The 23920-nt window shown below is 36.1% G+C and overlaps 1 protein-coding gene across 2 annotated transcripts; it reads left to right on the top strand.

The window, feature by feature from the left end:
• The first annotated feature begins 7726 nt into the window (after positions 1 to 7726).
• pskh1 (protein serine kinase H1) lies at positions 7727 to 22710 on the top strand. 2 transcript variants are annotated; one of them, XM_048169053.1, is made up of 4 exons: positions 7727 to 7849; positions 8056 to 8439; positions 10888 to 12032; positions 20936 to 22710. In XM_048169053.1, exons 3-4 carry the CDS (start codon positions 11082 to 11084, stop codon positions 21251 to 21253), a joined length of 1269 nt encoding a protein of 422 aa, XP_048025010.1. In that variant the 5' UTR covers positions 7727 to 7849; positions 8056 to 8439; positions 10888 to 11081; the 3' UTR covers positions 21254 to 22710. The 2 variants fall into 2 exon arrangements, with proteins under 2 accessions (XP_048025010.1, XP_048025008.1); XM_048169051.1 differs by lacking the exon at positions 7727 to 7849 and having other exon boundaries at positions 7938 to 8439.
• The last annotated feature ends 1210 nt before the right edge of the window (positions 22711 to 23920 follow it).

The raw sequence follows: 23920 nt of genomic DNA, 5'->3' as shown, positions 1-23920 counted from the left end.
CCCTGAGTTTAGACTAGAGAACATTCTGTATAGTAAGAGTTACACACGCAGTTGAAGAGCTTGAACGGTGAAACTGTGGTTTATTCCTACAGATTCGACTGAAAAATGAGAACATGACAGGATCCTTGCAGTCTTTATAAAAGAAATGTTATTTTCTTGCCCCAAATATAAACAAGAAATGAATCTGACGACTTAATTAATAACTATATAATTAATAAAAAGGAGTTTTATTTATTAATTGAAATGTCTGTCCTCGTTATACACTCTTAAAAATGAAAATTGGAGCCAGTTTTTATTACAAGTGCAGAGAATTTTATCTGAGACATTCTTCTCATACCAACCACATACTATTTCCGGGCTTATTAAAGGTGAATGGATGCCTCAAAGGACAGGCTATTAAAAAATGAGGAATCTGGCCTCCACATTGACTATAACCATTCAAAAGCTAACATCCAACATTCTCGGTCTATTTTTAGAATACAATTCTTTTCAGCTGAACTTCCTATTTCTGTGGATTAATGTAGGGGTGAGAGGGGCTAGTTGTCACATGGGGAAATGACAATGGCTTTATCTTGGTAACTATTATAAGGTTTTGTGTCCAGTTACATAAATTTGTTTTCTCTATTAGGATTTTTTTTTTCTGCCTTCTGAACTAAGATTTTAATATAAAGAACATTACTATATACATGCCATTGTCACATTTTGATTAGAGCAAACTGTCACGTGTTTTAAACGTTATCCATTTATAAAATGTAATAATTTCAGGATTGGTTGGATAAAACAGTGGTTTGATATGTACTTTAACATCTCAAATATTTTTACTGCTGTAGACCTACTGCTTTACATCTTTTCAATGACTTTTTTTCTTGCAGTTGACCCTTCGCCGGGAATTTGATTGACAAGCGATCTAGCCAATCATAACGCTGAATCCACCATTTTGTCCGACAAAGCAGTCAGGAGTTAGAAGATTAATCTCGGTGGACTTGAACTTGAAAAATGGTTTGTACTGACGTCTTTCTATTGAACATTAATTCTGATGTTCATTCATGTTTATTTGATGCTATGAATTAACTAGATGGAAGAGATTATCGGTTCACGAGCCACTTGTGATCTGTCACGACACATTAAAGAGCCACAAAACAGTTTTTGTCACTTCGTTTTTACCATCATTGCATATTTCTCTATTGAACTTTTTTTTTTTTACATTATTTATTTTAAAAAGTTATTTATAAAGGTAAAAAAATAGACTGGAAAATTATTTTAAGGGGGCAAATATTGTCCCTTAATGGAAAAGGTGTGACTGCAAGAGAGGGGGTACGCAGAAAGATGTTAAAGGTGCCCTAGAATTAAAAATTGAATTTATCTTGGCATAGTTAAATAACAAGAGTTCAGTACATGGAAATGACATACGGTGAGTCTTAAACACCGTTGTTTCCTCCTTCTTATATAAATCTAATTTGTTTAAAAGACCTCCGAAGAACAGGCGAATCTCAACGTAACACCGACTGTTACGTAACAGTCGGGATCATTAATATGTACGCCCCCAATATTTGCATATGCCAGCTCATGTTCAAGCATTAGACAAGGGCAGGACGTCTGGATGTGCACAGCTGAATCATCAGACTAGGTAAGCAAGCAAGGACAACAGCGAAAAATGGCAGATGGAGCAATAATAACTGACATGATCCATGATATCATGATATTTTTAGTGATATTTGTAAATTGTCTTTCTAAATGTTTTGTTAGCATGTTGCTAATGTACAGTTAAATGTGGTTAAAGTTACCATCGTTTCTTACTGTATTCACGGAGACGACTGTCGTTATTTTCATTTTTTAAACACTTGCAGTCTGTATAATAACACAACTTCATTCTTTATAAAACTCTCCAACAGTGTGTAATGTTAGCTTTAGCCACAGAGCACTATCAAACTCATTCAGAATCAAATGTAAACATCCAAATAAATACCATACTTACGCGATTAGACATGCTACATGACGAACACTTTGTAAAGAACAATTCTGAGGGTTATATTAGCTGCGTGAACTTTGTTTATGCTGTTAAAGGCAAGCACGAGCTCCGTGGGCGGGGAGCGTGAGCATTTAAAGGGGCCGCAGCCTAAATCGGCTCATATTTAATGATGCCCCAAAATAGGCAGTTAAAAAAATTAATAAAAAAAAAAAATCTGTGGGGTATTTTGAGCTGAAACTTCACAGACACATTCAGGGGACACCTTAGACTTATATTACATCTTTTAAAGGCAGGGTAGGTAAGAAATTTTGTTCCAAATTTGTTTAAACTTTCTATATATATACATGCATAATTAAAATGTAAGAACTCTGATAAAAAGAGTATAAAAATCGAGTGACTCTAGACCGTTTAATCTGTATTAAACACAGCTCATTATTTCCATCTGGGACGAAACATAGGATTGGCTTAGGCGGCTGTCACTCTCTCGCAACCATGGCAACCACCCTTTTGCCACACATGACCTGCCCACTTGCGCGCGCACGTTTGATTTGGGGAATTCAAGAGGCATGGATCCTAGGAATACCAAAACAATGGCAGAGAAACAGCAAGCAAAATTCACAGTACCGGCCTATGCAGTTAGTGAAGGCAAACCAGGCAAAAAAGGAAGACAGTAACAGTACAAGAAAAGGCAATGAACAAAAAGTCTTTGGATAAACAAAGAAATAAAACGCGAGTTAATATCGGCGTGGCTCTCCAGCGATGGCGAGAACTGAGGGAACTCAAGGGGCTGAAAAGTGACTCCTTGATGGCTTTATTTCTGCTGGACAGGTAAATCTTTCTTTTTGTATTTTGATCATACATATTTTTTTGTTTATTTTTTCATGAAGCATGTGTCATTAGCACACGTAGCTGCGTAATATAGCTAACATAACATTACTTAGCGAGCCGTAGTAGAGACGATAAATAATCCATAGGCCTAGCTCAAGATGATAGCTATAGTGTTGAATTGTGCATATGTTTGCTTTAGATAACTAAATACATGTTTAACAGATAGTAGGCCTAACATTACTCCGCATCTAGGAACTTTTCTTAGAACTATATTTACCCTCTGTCTAACTCTTTTACCATGTTCACCTGTAAGTTTACCTGCACGTTTTTTTTTCGCCTTTGTTTTGTTTTTATATTCTCTAAGTTACCTATGTTTACTGATGTCTTTATCTTGTATCTGTGTGTGTCGTACACACTTTGTTGTATGTGTGTGTTATTATTTTGTGTCTGCAATGCAGTTGTGAGTTGATATTTGAGTGTATGTTACTCTGTTTATCTGTAGAACAACGTATATGTTATGAATCTTACACGAAATTCATCTTCATCACAGTGTAAATGATGGTAATGGAAAAACGTGTATCATGCAACCTGTTTTTAGCTTTGCCTTATAGATAACTCGTTAGCGAATTAAATTATGTTTATCTTCATAATTATAAAGTTATTTTTATTACATGTGATTCTGACATGATGTCACTACATGCACTGTGCTCCTTCCTCTCCGCTCGTCTCAGGTAAATAATGCGTCTTCCAGCTCAGTGGTCGGAGTCGCACGTTCATGCGTTTTGGGGGCGTGGCTTTGGAAGGAGCCCAGAAGGGAGGGGGTGGAGTGAATGGAAATAATGAGCTGTCTTTAAAACAGTCGTGAAAGGTCTACAGACACTCGATTTTTATACTTTCTTTTTCAGAGTACTTACATTTTAAATATGTATTGATATATAAATAAAGTTTAAACAAATTTTGAAAAAAAAGTTTTTTATACATTTTTTACCTACCCTGCCTTTAAAAGACGTTCTACAGCACCTTTAAATGCTTTACTCCACTCTAAAACGTTTGAGAACCACTGGTCTTACCAGTGTCAGCTGCATCGGCTGCAATTCACAAAACCTCTCCAGTGGCCTCATTAGATAAAGTGTCCATGGGATGTGCACTACAGAATCTCACTGGAAATAGAAGGTCATCTGAGTACTTTTTGCCTACTGTTTTATGAATATATGAACTCAGACATGCTACTCTGTTCACATATCTGATATATAGTAGGGAAGTTGTCTTTATGATTGAATCACAGAATCATTCATTCAACCATTCCGTTCAAAAACACTCCAGTGTGTTGCTTGGAAATGCACAGTGATTCATTCTGCTATTCTGCTTGGAACTATTTTCGTGTGTCACTTAATACTCTATTCTCTTATATTGAACTGTTCTGGCTATAAATGTAATATCGCAATCGTGCTTTCAGAAATATAGTACTCTTGATTGTGTTGAAGGTCAATTTATTTAGAATGTACCACAGGAGGTTCTTTTTAAAGCCTCCTATTATGTTGCATGATATTTTGTCTGTTTAGAGTCGACATGAAACTGAAGTTGTGATAGTCTATTATTCCATATTGTGACATATCCGAATGCAATGGCTTCTTAAACAAGATTTTTTTTTTTTTTATTTGTCTATCAGGAATTGATTGGATTGTGGTTTGCTATTGCTATTGTTGTGATAGGTTGTTTTGCCTTTACACCAGTAAACACATCATTAGAGAAGAGATGTCGCTGAAAGAGGTGAAGTTATTTTGATTAAAGATTACAAGGGCACATGAATAATAATAATAAAAAATAATGTGTATGAATAAATAATTTACCATAAATACTGCAATATTCCATTTCAAAAATAAGAAATGTCAATTTTGCTTTCATGGGGACTTTAGTGATAAACAACCACTTTAGCTCAAATAATCCAATGCAGTCACAGGAAGACACATTGTAAAGCATGATGATCTGCAAACTTCATACATCTATCCTTTGTTTCTCATTCTTTATTACTCTCCCTATCTTGTCCCAGCTACCATCACATTGTGTATCAACACTTTCTCACTATGCTTGTCTGATTTTTTCATTTGGATAGTTGGTGCCCTTTTGTGGTAATGGATAGATCTCATCCAGCCTTTTACCACTGCAGGGACACAAATCCACTGGCTTTCCTCAAGCATTAGAAGTTACACCGCATTATATCATCATCTTGCCCTATTGGAGCAATTGTGAAGTGATTGCTTTTTTGGAATGGTAATATCATAAAGTCAAGAAATAAGAGTTCAGCTTTACCCATTGCCATGGGTCATATCACAGACAGGCCTATTATAGAAATGAAATGATTAGTCTTAGAAATACATTCAGGTGTTTTGTACTTAATGAAGTCTGTAAATACATTCTCTTATTTTAGCACTATCAACAGCACATAAAACGTACACCAGTGAAATGCAGCAACAAAATGCTATTTGGAGTCTGATATTATCTAAAGAACAGCGCCCTCTAGTGGTGGATTGATAAAATAATTTGTGTTGTGTTGTGATTCAGTGTAGGCACCTAAAACCTCAGCATGTACAGGTGCTATATCATCAAAAAGTTGATTTATTTCACTCATTCCATTCAAAAAGTGAAACTTGTATATTATATTCATTCATTACACACAGACTGATATATTTCAAATGTTTATTTCTTTTCATTTTGATGATTATAACTGACAACTAAGGAAAATCCCAAAATCAGTATCTCAGAAAATTAGAATATTGTGAAAAGGTTCAATATTGAAGACACCTGGTGCCACACTCTAATCAGCTAATTAACTCAAAACACTTGCAAAGGCCTTTAAATGGTCTCTCAGTCTATTTCTGAAGGCTACACAATCATGGGGAAGACTGCTGACTTGACAGTTGTCCAAAAGATGACCATTGACACCTTGCACAAGGAGGGCAAGACACAAAAGGTCATTGCAAAAGAGGCTGGCTGTTCACAGAGCACTGTGTCCAAGCACATTAATAGAGAGGCGAAGGGAAGGAAAATATGTGGTAGAAAAAAGTGTACAAGCAATAGGGATAACTGCACCCTGGAGAGGATTGTGAAACAAAACCCATTCAAAAATTTGGGGGAGATTCACAAAGAGTGGACTGCAGCTGGAGTCAGTGCTTCAAGAACCACTACGCACAGACGTATGCAAGACATGGGTTTCAGCTGTCCAGCATGTCCACTCTTGAACAACAGACAGCGTCAGAAGCGTCTCACCTGGGCTAAAGACAAAAAGGACTGGACTGCTGCTGAGTGGTCCAAAGTTATGTTCTCTGATGAAAGTAAATTTTGCATTTCCTTTGGAAATCAGGGTCCCAGAGTCTGGAGGAAGAGAGGAGAGGCACACAATCCATGTTGCTTGAGGTCCAGTGTAAAGTTTCCACAGTCAGTGATGGTTTGGGGTGCTATGTCATCTGCTGGTATTGGTCCACTGTGTTTTCTGAGGTCCAAGGTCAACGGAGCCGTATAGCAGGAAGTTTTAGAGCACTTCATGCTTCCTGCTGCTGACCAACTTTACGGAGATGCAGATTTCATTTTCCAACAGGACTTGGCACCTGCACACAGTGCCAAAGCTACCAGTACCTGGTTTAAGGACCATGATATCCCTGTTCTTAACTGGCCAGCAAACTCGCCTGACCTTAACCCCATAGAAAATCTATGGGGTATTGTGAAGAGGAAGAAGCGATATGCCAGACCCAACAATGCAGAAGAGCTGAAGGCCACTATCAGAGCAACCTGGTCTCTCATAACACCTGAGCAGTGCCACAGACTGATCGACTCCATGCCACGCCGCATTGCTGCAGTAATTCAGGCAAAAGGAGCCCCAACTAAGTATTGAGTGCTGTACATGCTCATACTTTTCATGTTCATACTTTTCAGTTGAATCCTTTCTTTGTATTGGTCTCAAGTTATATTCTAATTTTCTGAGATACTGAATTTGGGATTTTCCTTAGTTGTCAATTATAATCATCAAAATTAAAAGAAATAAACATTTGAAATATATTAGTCTGTGTGTGATGAATGAATATAATATACAAGTTTCACTTTTTGAATGAAATTAGTGAAATAAATCAACTTTTTGATGATATTCTAATTATATGACCAGCACCTGTATATGAAGATAATGGACCTTACACTATAATCTAACATATATATATATATATATATATATATATATATATATATATATATATATATATATATATATATATATATATATATATTATGCAATAGCAATAAACGCTTTTGGGTAAAATAATAATAATAAAAAAAACAATAGAGAAATATTTATCAATGCTGTTATAAATTCGTTAACCAAAGTAAACAAAAAGCTTAGTGGTAAAAGTGTAAGTTGTCCCCTTTAACATGGAGAACGTGCAATAGAATCGTAGCTTGCTTCGTATATTTTGTATCCATCAAATTGAAGCAAGCTACGATACAAGCCAAAAGGGCGGAAATACAGATTTGTACAACATAAAAGTCTCTTCATCAGAATAGTCCTGAAAGCGAAAAATAGTTTGTAAAGTGAAGTGTTAAATAATTATGGCTTTTTGTAACTCTAAAATTCGCCAATAATTGGTTTGAAAATTACACCTTAATTAATAAATGGCGCAAAATGATACTTAATTGAAATCTACAATAGATAGTTTCTTTGTATGAATAATTAAACTTTCCAAAACATACTGGTTTTATCAATGTGTAGATTAAAAGAAAGAAGTGATTGAGCAAACTCAGATACATAAAGAAATATAAAACGAATCAACAATATTGGAAAATAAAATAGTTGAGACTCTAATTCTGTATTTAAAAAGTGAAACATTTCAAGAAAAAAACTACACATTTACAAAAATCTTACAATGATGAAACATTTTTCACAAACTTTACATAGCTACTTTTGTAAATTATACATTTTATCCCAGAAATGTACTCAAATACTTATCATTACCGTTATTTTACGATTCTGAACCTGAATCTAAAGATCAGTTATGCCTTCATTTTAAGGTACTATACGTTAGAGAAATGGTTATTCTGAATGTTCAAAGAATAAGGACATATACTATCATCTTACAATTTTACAATTCAGTTTAGGCTATTTATACAGGACGCAGATGCACATTGACGTTTATCCTAAAACACTCAGATTGACATGATCCGTAGTTTGTTTCTCGGCCACATTTATGATTCTGGCTTCACATTATTTGTTGCAGGGGTCGAAGCAAGGAGGTCTTTCCTTTCCCAAAAGAAAAGGGAAGGAAAAAAACGGAGAGGGGGGAGAAAGAAAGAAAGGTCTACACAGGAAAAAAGGTGGTCCCACTCCGAAAACACCGTTTCCAAGCAGGCGGTCTCACTTCCATACTTTTCTTCTCATGTTGCTTCGCCTCTAAAGTGATACAAACACGTTAACAACCAATATTTTTGGACTCAACATGTTCATGTTAGCAAATACTAAGAGGATGCTATCATTCTAGCTGGATTAAAGTTTTAGAAATACGGTAAAATGGAGAGAAGATCTGAAACTGGTGTGAAGAGACTGGCGCTGGGAATCTCGCCTTCTTACTCCCACCATCGCCTGTAAGAAAATCCATCTTAAGGTAATTTTCGCATCTATTTGGACTTTTAAAGTTGACAGTTTTGGTTTTAAGTTGATACCGTTGTCGTTAAAACTACAACATTATGGAAATTTTAGCGATTAAGTTCGACTTTAGATCCAGGCCTCGAAAAAACAATTGATTTGTGCTGGACGGGGAGTTTTTTTTTGTGATTTTGGGGGGTATATCCGGTATATCGTTCACTTTTAATACTATTAACGTTTTATTAACGACTTTGCAACATGACTGACTCCGTTCAGGCCTGCAGCGGGTAACGAAAAGTTGAAGAATAGTGTTTCAAGTTTTGAGCGATGAATAAGTGAACAAGTGTCTGAGTTTGAGTCTTTGTGGGGGGCCAGAGGGATTTTTGTGGTAAAGTTGAAGTTGTAAGATCGGTTTATAGTTTAACTATAGTTTAACAATATAAAGTGCCTAATTGATATGCTATAACACAACTAATATGATTGAATAGTGGTGTCATAGTTATTCATTTTTATTACCAGACACGGTTTACACAGCGCCGTTGAGTAAACCGCTTATAACAACAGTTATAACTAACACTAATTTACATACTAAATTTCAGTAATAATTGATGTAATGTTATTTTTTCTATCTATCTATCTATCTATCTATCTATCTATCTATCTATCTATCTATCTATACTCATTCACAGGATTGCATAGCTACATATGTGAAATACACTTTCTATTCAAGCTATTTAATAATCAATGATGTAGTAAAATAATTTTCGTAACACTTTAAAATAAGCTTTCATTAGTTAACTACTTTAGTTAACATGAATAGGGTTGCACAATATATCGGCCACCATATTGGTATCGGCCGATATTATGTTAATTTTTAATGTTATCGTTTTCGGGCCGATATATTAAAGCTGATAAATAATGGATTATTTCCTTCAGCTGAGAGACTTAACTGTGTGCCATTATGTTTTTGAATTGCTTGAAATATGATTTAAATCACTTCAGAAAGGAAAATACAGTTAAAGGGATAGTTCACCCAAAAATGAAAATTTGATGTTTATCTGCTTACCCCCAGCGCATCCAAGATGTAGGTGACTTTGTTTCTTCAGTAGAACACAAATGATGAATTTTAACTCCAACCGTTGCCGTCTGTCAGTCAAATAATGGGAGTGAATGGGAACTTGGATCAATAAGAGTCAAAAAACCTTGCATAGACAAATCCAAATTAAACCCTGCGGCTCGTGACGACACATTGATGTCCTAAGACACGAAATGATCGGTTTGTGCGAGAAACCGAACAGTATATCATTTTTTATCTCTAAAATACCACTATGTCTAACTGCGTTCAGTACTCGCTTAGTGAGGTCTGATCGCGCTCTGACAACGACAGTGATGTCTGGCACTCATTGAAGTATAAGCGCAAGACATCACTGCCGTTGTCAGAGTACAATCAGACCTCACTAAGCGAGTGCTGAACGCAGTTGGACATAGTGGTGTTTTAGAGGTAAAAAAATGATATAAATACTGTTCGGTTTCTCGCACAAACCGATCGTTTCGTGTCCTAGGACATCAATGTGTCGTCACGAGCCGCAGGGTTTAATTTGGATTTGTCTATGCAAGGTTTTTCGACTCTTATTGATCCAAGTTCCCATTCACTCCCATTATTCGGCTGACAGATGGCAACAGTTAGAGTTAACAGTTGGAGTTAAAAATCATCATTTGTGTTCTACTGAAGAATAAAAGTAACATACATCTTGGATATGCTGGGGGTAAGCAGATAAACATCAAATTTTCATTTTTGGGTGAACTATCCCTTTAAGTACAATGTACAGTGCAAGTCTGTCATATAGGCTACATAATATTATAATGAGAACATTATAATTGTGTGCTTGGGACGTGGCTTGGTGAGACTTTTGTTTTTGTAATCAGGCTCTGAAAAATTATATAAAAATTTGGATTTAGATTTATCGGCCAATATATCAGTTATCGGCTTTCAAAGAATTATTGGTTATTGGTATCGGCCAAAATGTTCATGTTGGTGCATCCCTAAACATGAACTAAGAAAAAAAAATCTACTTCTACAGCATTTATTAATCTTAGTTAATGATAATTTCAACATTTACTGTATTAAAATCAAAAGTTGCATTTGTTAACATTAGTTAATGCACTGACATGCAACACTAACATGAATAAACAATGAACAACAGTATTTTTTTATTAACTAACATTAACCAAGATTAATAAATGCTGTAACAAATGTATTGTTAGTTGAATACATTAACTAATGATAACAAATGAGACCTTATTGTTAAGTGTCAATTCACTATTCCTATTTATTAGCAGTAATTTGTAATTGTAAGTTATAAAAATGTTATATTGTTACAATTTTTTATTCTCCAATATCTGTACATATATACATAATCATATATACTAATCTTAATAAATTAGTTTTGTTTTTATTTTATTTCAGATTAACACTAAATAATTTTACATCAACTGGAATTCACACTATTCTGGGGTGTTGATTGAAGAGGCAACTGAGCGTGGGACTGGACGTGTCCCTGTGTGGCGTTTGCCGGTGTGGCACTACACCGTGCACAGATTGGATGTTGCCTGGGAGATGAGGATGTGCTGCTGGCACCAGGAAGGAAGGATTTTGATGTGATGGGGTGCAGGACGAGCAAAGTCCTCCCAGAGCCACCCGCTGACGTCCAACTTGACCTAGTCAAAAAAGTAGAGCCGCATCAGACCGATGTCTATAAAAACTTCATCAAAAGTGAAGGTGGCGGGGAGAAAACAGGCTCGCAATCCCCTCAGGGTCAAAGCCAGGCTGCTGCAAAGGTGAGCCAGTCCCCTCCACCGGCTAACGGCCAGCCAGAGCCCGCTGACCCACACCGGAAAAAAGTAGCCAAATACAGGGCCAAATTTGACCCACGAGTGACTGCTAAGTATGATATCAAAGCTTTGATAGGGCGGGGTAGTTTCAGTCGGGTAGTACGAGTGGAACACAGGAGCACACGGCAGCCGTACGCCATCAAGATGATCGAGACTCGCTACCGCGAGGGCAGAGAAGTATGTGAATCTGAACTTTGCGTCCTACGACGGGTGCGGCACACCAACATCATCCAACTGATGGAGGTGTTCGAGACAGCTGAGCGGGTCTACATGGTGATGGAGTTGGCCACCGGCGGAGAACTGTTTGACCGCATCATCGCCCGTGGCTCTTTCACAGAAAGGGATGCCACGCGAGTGCTGCAGATGGTTCTCGATGGCGTGAAGTACCTCCACACGTTGGGCATCACGCACAGGGACCTAAAGCCTGAAAACTTGCTCTACTACCATCCTGGTGCTGATTCCAAGATTATGATCACAGACTTTGGCTTGGCCAGCACGCGGAAGAAAGGCGACGAATGCCTGATGAAGACTACCTGTGGTACGCCTGAGTACATCGCTCCTGAGATACTCGTTCGTAAGCCGTACACTAATGCAGTAGACATGTGGGCACTGGGAGTCATCTCCTACATACTGCTCAGTGGCACCATGCCTTTTGAGGATGACAATCGCATGCGCCTGTACCGACAGATCCTCAAAGGGAAATACAGTTTCTCCGGGGAGGTAAGGACTATGCAAACCACTTTAAAATATTATTCATCATGATGTCAGAATGACATGTATATATTGTACATAACCTATATACACTCTAAAAAATAATGCTGGGTTGGGTTGAAAATGGACAAACCCAGCAATTGTGTTGTTTTAACCTAGCAGTTGGGTTAAATGTTTGCCCAACCTTCTAGGTAGTTTTATTTAACTCAACCATTGTTTAAAAATGACCGTGTTGCTTACTTAAAATGAACCCAAAGTATGTTGGAAATTAACATTTATTAAAGGATTAGTTCACTTTAAAATGAAAATTACCCCAAGATTTACTCACCCTCAAGCCATCCTACATTACTTTCTTCTTTCTGATGAACACAATCAGAGTTATATTAATAAATTATCCTGACGCATCCAAGCTTTACGAGCCAACGAGTATAAAGCTCAAGAAAGTGTAACGCCGCTTGCAGTTCAAAATGCTTACGCTACGTCCTACGCCTTTCGTATTCAACTTAAAAAAGTTTTCGTAAGTTGAATACAGATGGCAGTCTGTCGGATGTTAGTTATTTTTCTTTATAGCTTGTTAAATATGGATATTTTTCTTACACAAACGCATCGCTTTGCTTCAGAAGGCCTTTATTGACTACCCCCATCACCCCCATCCCACCCCTGGAGCCGTGTGGAGTACGTTTTTGATGGATAGATGCACTTTCTTGAACTTCATAATCGTTGGTCCCATTAACTTCCATTATAAAGCTTGGACTCATCGGGATGTTTATTAATATAACTCCGATTGTGTTCATCAGAAAGAAGAAAGTCAAATACACCTTATTAATAAATGTTCACCTTTTGATTATTATTGTTGCCTCTAGTAATTATGTCAACCTATTTAGGGTTCATTTTAAGCCAGCCATATAGTACCTTTTAAACAATAGTTGGGTTAAATAGAATTGCCCAGCACGTTAAGCCCATCGGTTGGGTTTGTCCATTTTCAACCCAACTTGGGTTGTACTACATGTGTACAAATAATATTCGTGCAGGATCTTTAATAATTTTTGTGATCTCAAGTCAACACTGCTAAGCATCAAATAGATAATCGTTGACTTGCAGATTAGAGATCAACCTCATTAAATGGTAATATATCAGCGCTTCCCACAGGTTTGAAATATACTTGTGGTGGTAGCCGGGTAAAAATTCTCCTATTACCCACAGCACAAAAATGGTCTACTACATGTGACAAACAAATAAAGTGTGATTTTTAACAGTATTTTTATTTATTGAAATTAATTTTAAATTACATAGCATACATTTAATTACATACTAATATTATGCATTGTAAATTATGCAATATTACAACATTTAAATGGTTATCCTTTTCCTATGTTCTCCTTGCTGTCATATAGTGTCTCTCAGTGAATTCTTACAACTGTATAAAACATTTTATATAAAGGCCATGAAGTAGACATTGTAATAATTCATCAACTTGAGTTCATTAGCAATCGCTTGGCATAAATCTGCGCTTTTCATTGATTGAGAATCACTTTGAAGCAGTTTTGCGCGAGCTTGTAGAGCGCGCAACAGCACCGCCTTGTGACTTTGCAAAATGCTAGCGAGAGTAAACAGTTCTGACACAAACATAATGAGCAGGTACGAAACGACTAGTTAATCGATCGCGAATGGTTTCATTATTTTGGGCGGATATAAAAGTATAAGAGGATAAAAATAATAAAAGCAAAAATGTGTCTCCAAATATACTTGGGCGGCCGTTATTATTCCTGGGTGGCCCGCCCAAGTAAAGTCTATGTGTGGGAAGCACTGTATTATTTCAACTTTGATGTGCTTGTCACACACATTATACCATTAAAAGCCTTCACGTCTCATAGATAAAGCTTTAAAAAAGCTTTTTACCAAATTCAAGTCGGCATGAAATGGAAGTTGTGACAGTCTTTCCTTGCCTATTGTGACATATATCTGAGTGAAACAGCTTCTCGAACAAGAATAAATGTAGGGCGGGACTTTGTCCACTAGGAATTGATTGGATGATTGGGAGGGGAAGTCATCTTGATTAAAGATTAGTGGAGTTTTCATAGTTTGATTTCATGGGACTTTAAAGTTTTAGAGAAAGTATTAGCCAAGCTCGACGTGTCAAACCCCAAAGGGATAATCAATAGTGTTAAAAACTTCTTAAATGTAAATGCACCTTAATAATGCCTCTTTTTGCACTAGTTGTTATGTATATTTCTGAGCTGTATGTGTGTGTGCTATATATATGAGATTTATATGAGCAGTTAGTGTGGATCATGTATGTGCAAAACAAGAGTTGCTGGGAGATTGGAAATGCAGATGTTTTTGATTAGGTATAGAAGTGCTATAAAGCATATGCTAATGTTACTTGGTTTTATTAAACCCAGAAGTATTTGTGTGCCATGTTTTTGGGCTCATTTGCATTGTTCTATACTTAATGATTCATTTGTTTTTGGCTGTCTACTTCTGCAAACAAGCAAGCTCTTATGAAGTATACAATGCTTTATATGTGCATGTTAATGGGTGGTGGTATTCGCCTTTAAATTTCCTTAAAGTGCTCTGAAGTGTTATTATTTGATGTTAAACTCTTTTTGCCTACCCCAAATTTAAAGCTGATGTGTGTAATTGTTTTGTTATGTTAAAATACATTCTCTTATGCCAGCTTGCTTATATTTGTGCAGAGACAAGTATAAGTAAGCCATTCGTAGGTTGATTTTCCCGAAAAGTGTAAGCGCTGTGGTCTGTGGCGCTTTCAGCATTGCACTGTTTGTTTGAGCTGCCTACATAGCAACATTGACTCAACAAATGGTTTGAGTTTGGGGCGGCACTACCTGTTTGTCCGTTGAGTGTTAAGGAAACACATATTTTTGCACTTATATTCAGTGCCGACATTATAATTTAATTATTCGTTTTTCATAACCTCACAAAACCCCCCGCAGTTTTTCTGTGGTATATTAATGTTTCCATCAATTCTGAATCCATGAAACATAAATCAGAATTTAAATACTTAAAGGATTAGTTCATTATTTCCTGATAATTTACTCACCCCCATGTCATCCAAGATGTTTGTCTTTTTCTTTCTTCAGTCGAATAAAAATTAAGGTTTTTGAGGAAAACCTTCCAGGATTTTTCTCCATATAGTGGACTTCACCAGGGTACAACAGGTTGAAGGTCCAAATTGCAGTTTTAGTGCAGATTTAAAGGGCTCTACATGATCCTAGCCAGTCTTGTCTAGTTGGTCATTTTCTAAAAAAAAATTAAAATTGATATACTTTTTAACCACAAATGCTCATCTTGCACTGCTCTGCGATGTGCCGCCACGCATTACGTAATCATGTTGGAAAGGTCACGTGTGACGTAGGCGGAAGTACCGATCCAGTGTCTACAAAGTGACCGGTAGGGCTTGGGAAACCATTTGGTGACACGAGTGGCATATAAAGCAAACAAACTCTTACTTTGACTATTTGAATTGTACTGCAAACTATATTAAAATTCTGAATGTGAGGAATAACTTTAAATTATTACATATACATTTGTACATTTGGAAGATGCTTTTATTTGAAGCATCTTGCATTTTATTCAAGGTATACTTTTTTAATAGTTCATCCATTGCCTGGGAACTGAAGTCACGACATTGGCATTGCATGGCATATGTTAAAGCTGCACGATTCTGGATTAATTGAGAATCACGTTTTTTGGTTTAAAATAGATCATGATTCTCACACAATTCTGAATAGACAACTAAACGTAATTTACTAGAGGTTCTGACAAAATGTTAATGTTTAATTTGAATAGGTTATTAAAAAAAAAAGGTTTTAATGAATGATTCAATGACTCACTCATAAAGTTTTGACTTGTGTCATTACTGGATGAATCAGCATATCTGAGTGAATCTCTTGAATGAATGATTCACTCACAAATATTTTACTTTCAAAGGTTTAATAGATATAGCCAAATTGTTGTCATTTAGGAATAAGTTCACATGCGAACAAAATGCTGAGTTTTACTCTACCTTAAAATAACATTAAAACTGCGCATGTATTTCTAACAAGCACAATGCCGTAAATACATGACATCCAATCAAAATGCCACATCTTTTGCAGTCAAAACTGCATCCATTTCCACAATAGCAGCGTGCATATGGGTACATAGGTTGCTCACAGAGCCTGCAGCCTTAGCAAATCACGCTACATTACTGCCATTCTCGACAATGTGTGTAGATTTAGCACTTACTAGCATGATGAACAAATAGCCTGGCACAGAAAGAGCATAGAAATCAGTTTAAGATTCAAACTCTTGATACAATACATGACCTTTTGTGAGTTCTTGTTTTTAATGTTGATAATATTATACGAGCAAGAATGCAAATCCAAATATCCACATGATGCGGCATTGATTTTATACAACAGTTCAGCAAACAAAAGGGTAATATTAAGTGATGTTCATCACAGTATTGTGAGTATTTGCTCTATTTTGCAAAGAAATAATAGTTCAGATGAAAGCCACAGCAGAACGGTGTTTCTTGAACGAATCTGCAGCTTTGAAAGAATCGTTCGTGAAAGTCATTGATTCAATGATTCATTCATAAATACAGCCACTTGCTTCCTTACTGAATGAATGAATGACTGACTCGATGATTCACGCATTAAGACGCCATTTACTTAGTATTTAAAAGAGTCACTTGACATTTTTATATTTCATCGTTGCATATTTCTCTATTGAGCTTTTTTATTTAAAACATTAATTAATGTTTTATTATATTAATTATATTATATTAATGTTTTATTATATGTTTTATATATTAATGTTGTAAAGGTATTTATAAAGATAAAAAATGCACTGGAAAGTCAATTTAGGGGGCAAATAATATCCTTTAATAAAAAAGTTGCAGTCTAAGTGGAAGAGAGGGGGTACGCAGAAGGTTGGTTAATGCCTCAGGGGGTAATCCACTCTAAAAAGTTTGGGAACCACTGCTCTAGCATATGTTAAGTGTCTGTAGTCTGGTGAGCAAAGGCTTTTTGCTGTGTAATCCATGCCTTTTAGCTTCGAGGCCATTTACGTATATGCTAATATCCTCTGATAACTTATAATAGCAGATATACACATTAAAATTTGCAGTCTTTCTTTCTGGTAAAACGGTCCAAAAAATACTGATGACTCATCTTGAACTGCTCGAACTTTTAGAATAAAGGCCCGTTCACACCAAGGACAATAACCATAAAGATAACGATAAAGATATAGTTATCTTTAGCAGAGTTCACACCACAGCAATAACGATAACTGCACATAGAAACAACATTGTTGGACAGTTTTATCCAGCTGATGAATGATAAAATCATTGACAGCCAATCAGAATCCATCCTGTTGTAATGAGCTTGAGCATTTAAAGTGACAGACAAGTATGCATTAAGAGTAAACAAAACGATATCAGCCGCTGGTGTAAACACTAATATAGTTATCTTTATAGTTATCGTTCTTGGTGTGAACAAGCCTTAAGAATGACAGTGCCCCACTGAAAATATCTGTCTACTGCTATATAGCTACTTGAGGTCATTGAGGCTTTTATACAGTCCATTCAGATCTGCATTCCTAAATAGAAATATTCCCCACAAAGCCACCAGAACACAACAGGCTATGATAGTCCTGCCTCTTTCTGTCTGTCTTTTGGCTCTAGTGTGCTCGGTTTCTATTCTTCACAAAGTGCTTTTCAAACACTTTAAACTTTTGCCAACCATTTTGTCTTTGTCTATTGACCTTGGATTTCTGAGCATGTTTATTTGCGTGCCTCTATTTATCGTATAAGTATTTGTATGCAAGTTTTTGTGTGTTCACATGTGCTTGTATTTTGGGGAGTGTGCGTGTGTTTGTGTTAGCTGGACAATACCCAGCGCAGTCCTGTCATCATGTCTTATCCCGCAGTAACCCCCTGCATGAGCGTGTGATGTAAGGCCGCAGAGTTCCTGGCAGAGTGTGTGCGTCAGGGCCTCTCTGCTGCTGTGAGTCACAGACAAGACGAATGTGGGCTTTACAGGGAAAAGCCCTGGAGAAGTCATGCTAACCAACGAAAACTGAGCGATGTTTTGTTTTCTCTCTTGCTTATAGAGCTGCTAGTGTTTGGCCAGTTGTCATAACATATCAGGACATGCACGACTAGTCTAAAGATGTTCCCGGAAGAGTGAAAAATTAACTTAAAGTAACTAGTTTGTATATTTTGCATTGCTGAAACCTTCCTGTATTGATTCAGTTATGCTCTGATTATGCTCTAATTATGCTCTCCGATATCGGCTAATGTTATAGTTGACTGGTTCTCGTTTGTTTCTTTCTCATTGTAGTCCGCACATGTATTTTCAGACAAAACTAGTTAAACATGATAAGGTCAGCAAAGATCCAATCTGACCACTTAAAGAAATAGGTATCCAAAAATTATATTATATTATATTATATTATATTATATTATATTATATTATATTATATTATATTATATTATATTATATTATATTATATTATATTATATTATATTACCATGCAAATGTTTTGGTACAATAAGATTTTTAATTTCTGAAAGAAAGTAATACTTTTATTCAGCAAAGACACATTAAATTGATCAAAAGTGACAGTAAAAACATTCAGAATGTTATTTTAATGTTAGGAATTGTAGTTTAAATCAACATTGTTTAGAGTAAGAATCCAGAAAATGCATCACAGTTTCCACAAAAATATTAATCAGCACAACTGTTTTCAACATTGATGTTAAAAAAATGTTTCTTGAGCACCAATTCAGCGTATTAGAATGACTTTTGAAGGATCACTGGAATAATGATGCTGAAGTGAAAATTCAGCTTTGCCATCACAGGAATAAATTACAATAAATAAAATATATTGAACGGTTATTTGTAATATTTCACACTTTATTACTGTTATTATTACAGTGTTTATTACTGTTTTTACTGTATTTTTGGTAAAATGCAGCCTTGGTGAGCATAAGATACTTTTTTCAAGAACATTTAAAAATCTTACTGACGATAACTTTTATTCTTTTCTTTTCTTTTATCTAAGGGTGGGCAAAATGACCAAAATCCTTATGTCACGAAATGAGTATGATATAGTTGTTTCTCTATATAGTTATTTTTGCTTTAAATAAAGTTTTTATGATACCAAAATGTTTGATACAATTGAAATTTAATAAATCTCACCACCAATTTCAATACCACAAAAAACTAATACTAGCCTAAGATAAGTAATAAAAAAAAAAACCAACTCAAGCTCACTAAAGAGAAGTAAACAGTCAGTAATAAAATAGGAACAAAGAAACTAATTACAATCAATTGGAAAAAAAAATAGAACAAAAATGCAAAGGAAATAGAACTACTGAAAACCTCCAGCACTAAATAAGAAACACTATGTAAATAGTATAAAGTAATAAAAAAACACTGCATAGTGTTCACTGTGTAAATTAAATATACATTTATTCTTACAAATTTGATTCAATCAAGAGAAATTAGATTTTTTTGATTAACATTAATGGCACAGACGGCAGCAGGAATATTAGGCTACTGTCACTTTAAGACCGAATGCATGGATCTAATATACTGATACACATGCGCTTTCTTTCTCAACTCTGTTTACATTCTTAAGACATAAGCGACTGTTTACGAGGATGCTTGCAAAGACTTTTTGTCACATAAGTGTGTGTATTTAAAGGTGCCCTTGATTCAAAAATTGAATTTACCTTGGCATAGTTAAATAACAAGAGTTCAGTACATGGAAAAGACATACAGTGAGTCTCAAACACCATTGTTTCCTCCTTCTTATATAAATCTCATTTGTTTAAACGACCACCGAAGAACAGGCGAATCTCAACATAACACCGACTGTTACGTAACAGTCGGGGTGTACGCCCCAATATTTGCATAATGCCAGCCCATGATGTTCCCAACATTATAAAAGGCATTAGACAAGGGCAGCCAGTATTAACGTCTGGATCTGTGCACAGCCGAATCATCAGACTAGGTAAGCAAGCAAGAACAACAGCGAAAAATGGCAGATGGAGCAATAATAACTGACATAATCCATGATAGCGTGATATTTTTACTGATATTTGTAAATTGTCTTTCTAAAAGTTTCGTTAGCATGTTGCTAATGTACTGTTAAATGAGGTTAAAGTTACCATCGTTTCTTACTGTATTCACGGAGACAAGAGCCGTCGCTATTTTCATTTTTTAAACACTTGCAGTCTGTATAATGCATAAACACAACTTCATTCTTTACAAATCTCTCCAACAGTGTAGCATTAGCCGTTAGCCACGGAGGACAGCCTCAAATTCACTCAGAATAAAACTTTAACATCCAAATAAATACTTTACTCACATAATTCGAAGCATGCATGACGAACATCTTGTAAAGATCCATTTGAGGGTTATATTAGCTGTGTGAACTTTGTAAATGCACTGTAATATAGTCGACAGCTGGTGTGGCAGGGAGCACGCGATTTAAGGGGGCGGCGCCGAGTGTAAATCAGTGCATTGTTAATGATGCCCCAAAATAGGCAGTTAAAAAAATTTATTTAAAAAAATCTATGGGGTATTTTGAGCTGAAACTTCACAGACACATTCAGGAGACACCTTAGACTTATATTACATCTTGTGAAAGAACGTTCTTGGGCACCTTTAACTGTTCAAGCCCAATAAGGCAAAAAAAGAAGAACTCAATTCAGTACTCACAAGCTCTGAGCAGCGGCTTTATGTGTACGCGTCTCTCAGACAGCGCACGTATATACAGAAATGAGTTCTCTTTCGCTCCACACTACATAAAATTAACATAAAAAGTCTCTGAATCTTTCGAGGATGTCTGAATAATTTTATTTAAGCCATTTTCTATTTGTCTCTGTTTCCTAACAGCCATGGCCAAGTGTTTCCAACCTTGCTAAGGACTTCATCGACCGCGTCCTCACGGTAGATCCTAATGAGCGTCTCACTGCGGGCCAGGCACTTAAACACCCTTGGATTGTCAGCATGGCAGCTTCCTCCTCTATGAAGAACCTGCAGCGGTCCATTTCCCAGAATCTCCTGAAGAGGGCGTCATCACGCTGCCACAGCACTAAATCAGCCCAGTCCACTCGCTCCAGCCGCTCCACAAAGTCCAGCAAGGCACGGCGCGTCCGCGAGAAAGAGCTGCGAGAACTCAACCGCCGTTACCAGCAGCAATGTAACGGTTGAGAGCGATGTAAAGACTGCGTGTAGCTTACTAAAAACATTGGAGAGAGCAGAACAACAATTGTGCCTCAACTTAGATGTCAACTTCCTGCTCCATCACCACAGAGCCAATTAGCGGAAAAAACCTCCTTCTAAACTTTTCATTCATCTTCTATACTTCTGCTGTTTTTCTCTCGTTTATTACCTTTTATGTGAGTGTTTTATTTATTTATTGTTGGTGTTTTTTCATGTTTGTTGTCTTTGGAAATTATCTCATTCAGCCTTTTACCTGATTGTATCTGTTGAACAGAATTTTACATAAGTTGCTGGAAGGACTAAGAATACACCTTCCTGATTTTTGCTGTGAATTATTTGTTACGGTACCCACCCAGAAGATTGTTCTTCTGATGGGCGAAATGTGCTGTTTATTCATTATTGGCAACAAATCACATGACCTAGTTATAGTTTATTGTGCCTTAATATCACTTTGAACATGAAGGAAAGGTAAAAATCAGACTGTTGGTATTTGTTTTGAAAGTAACCACACATATCACATTTATGATACACACTGCTGTTTAATTATGAACCTTAAAGGGATAGTTCACCTAAAAATTAAAATTCTATAATCATATTCTCACTGGCATGTCGTTCCAAACCGATATGACAATTTTTTGATATACAATGAAAGTCAATGGGGACCAAAACATCACTGGACCTCATTGGCTTTCATTGTATGGACCGAAAAACACAGATACGTTTTTTTTTAAATCTTCTTTTGTGTTCTGCAGAAATAAAGAAAGTTAAACAGGTACAGAGGGTGAGTAAATGATTACAGAATCTTTGGGTGATTTATCGCTTTAATTTGGTCCAAAATTGCCCAATTTGTCTGTTGTTTATCCTGAATAAGACATAACTGTTCATTTTCTAGCCGTTTCTACAGCCCTACTAAAAAGGACCTTAATTGTAATAGCAGTTATTAAAGGGATAGTTCACCCAAAAATGAAAATTCTGTCATCAGATACTCACCCTTGTGTCGTTCCAAACAGGTATGACTTCTGCGGAGCACAAAAGAAGATATTTTGAAGAACTGTCCATGCAATGAAAGTCAGTGGCGTCCAAAACATCACTGGACCTCATTAGCTTTCATTGTATGGACTGAAAAACACAGATACGTTCTTCTAGCACTTCTTCTGTGTTCTGCAGAAATAAAGTTATACGGGTGAGTAAATGCTTACAGAGTCTTTGGGTGAATTATCGCTTTAATTTGGTCCAAAATTGCCCAATTTGTCTGTTGTTTATCTTGAATAAGACATAACTGTTCATTTTCTAGCCATTTCTACAGCCCTACTAATAAGGACCTTAGCAGTTATTAAAGGGATAGTTCACCCAAGAATGAAATTTACTCACCCTAAAGTTGTTCCAAAACTGTATGAAGTTCTTTCCTCTGCTCAACACAAAAGAAGATATTTTGAAGAATGTTGGTAACTAAACATTTGATGGACCCCATTGACTTCCATAGTATTTTTTTCCATACTATGGAAGTCAATGGGGCCCATCAACTGTTTGGTTGATGGAACCAACACTCTTCAGAATATCTTCTTTTGTGTTCAACAGAAGAAAGAAATTCATACAGGTTTGGAACAACTTGAGGGTGAGTAAATGAGGACAGAATTTTCATTTTTCGGTGAACTTTCCCTTTAATACCTGTCGGAAAATACACAGAAAAAAGTGTAACAAAAATAGTCAGAGACTTGGCTTTATGTCTTTAGATTTGGTAAGTGAACAAACCTACCGTGATTTATGACTTCTACTGTTGTAGTAATTAATCATACTAACTGATATTGATCGCTCTCACTGTATGGGCGGCCAGTATCGGGAAGCCCCGAATCAGAATCGGTTATTTTGTCTGTCACCAGCTGTTGTGCCTTGAGCAAGGCACTGAACCACCATGAAGGCCTTTTGGCAGCCTTTTCACTCTCACCCCCCTCTGTCAGAAACCAGCAGAGATGTGCCAAAGAAATTGCTGTGTGCCTGTATTATCAAGGAACATTTGGTGAGATATGATTCCTCATGAAAATAATTAGTTAAAACTGTGATGAAATGAAGACTTTTCAAAATATGTTCTTAAATCTGTTCTTTGTTGTTGTTTTTTTTTAAAATATAAAATCATTTATCAAAAATGAAGGGGAAAAGGAATTTGTGTATTTGGGTTGTGTCCCGTTTCACAGCAAGTGCCTTGAATACAATTGATGTAGCGAGTGAATAATATTTTTTAAAAAATTGGTTTTGCATATACTGTAAACTGTATTTGACAACAGAAATATTCTCTTTTTTGGTTTCTTTCACTTCTAAGCTTGTGTAATTTTCTCGTTTTGGTTACATTTATCAGCTAAATTCAACCATTTTTAAACCTGCAAAAAGTTTTGGGTTAATTTAAAAAATACTAGAAATTTGAGTTAAAGTTGCTTGAGGGTTCATATGTGAGTGTTAAGGCTGTCATACATTACTTGTTAATTTTAATCCAGTTGTATCCATTAAAATCTCAACATCAAAAATGACTTTGGGAAAACCACTGTTTGTATATGCCTTTATACCCCAAATATTTTTTTTTTATCTCTTAAGAAAAAAACTATTTTATATGTGCTTGTTAAAATTTTATCTGATTTACTAGCACAAATTGAGACTAATGAA

The sequence above is a fragment of the Megalobrama amblycephala genome, linkage group LG19 (genome assembly GCF_018812025.1).
Source record: "Megalobrama amblycephala isolate DHTTF-2021 linkage group LG19, ASM1881202v1, whole genome shotgun sequence".
Classification (NCBI taxonomy): domain Eukaryota; kingdom Metazoa; phylum Chordata; class Actinopteri; order Cypriniformes; family Xenocyprididae; genus Megalobrama; species Megalobrama amblycephala.
This window is presented reverse-complemented; position numbering and strand designations above follow the sequence as displayed.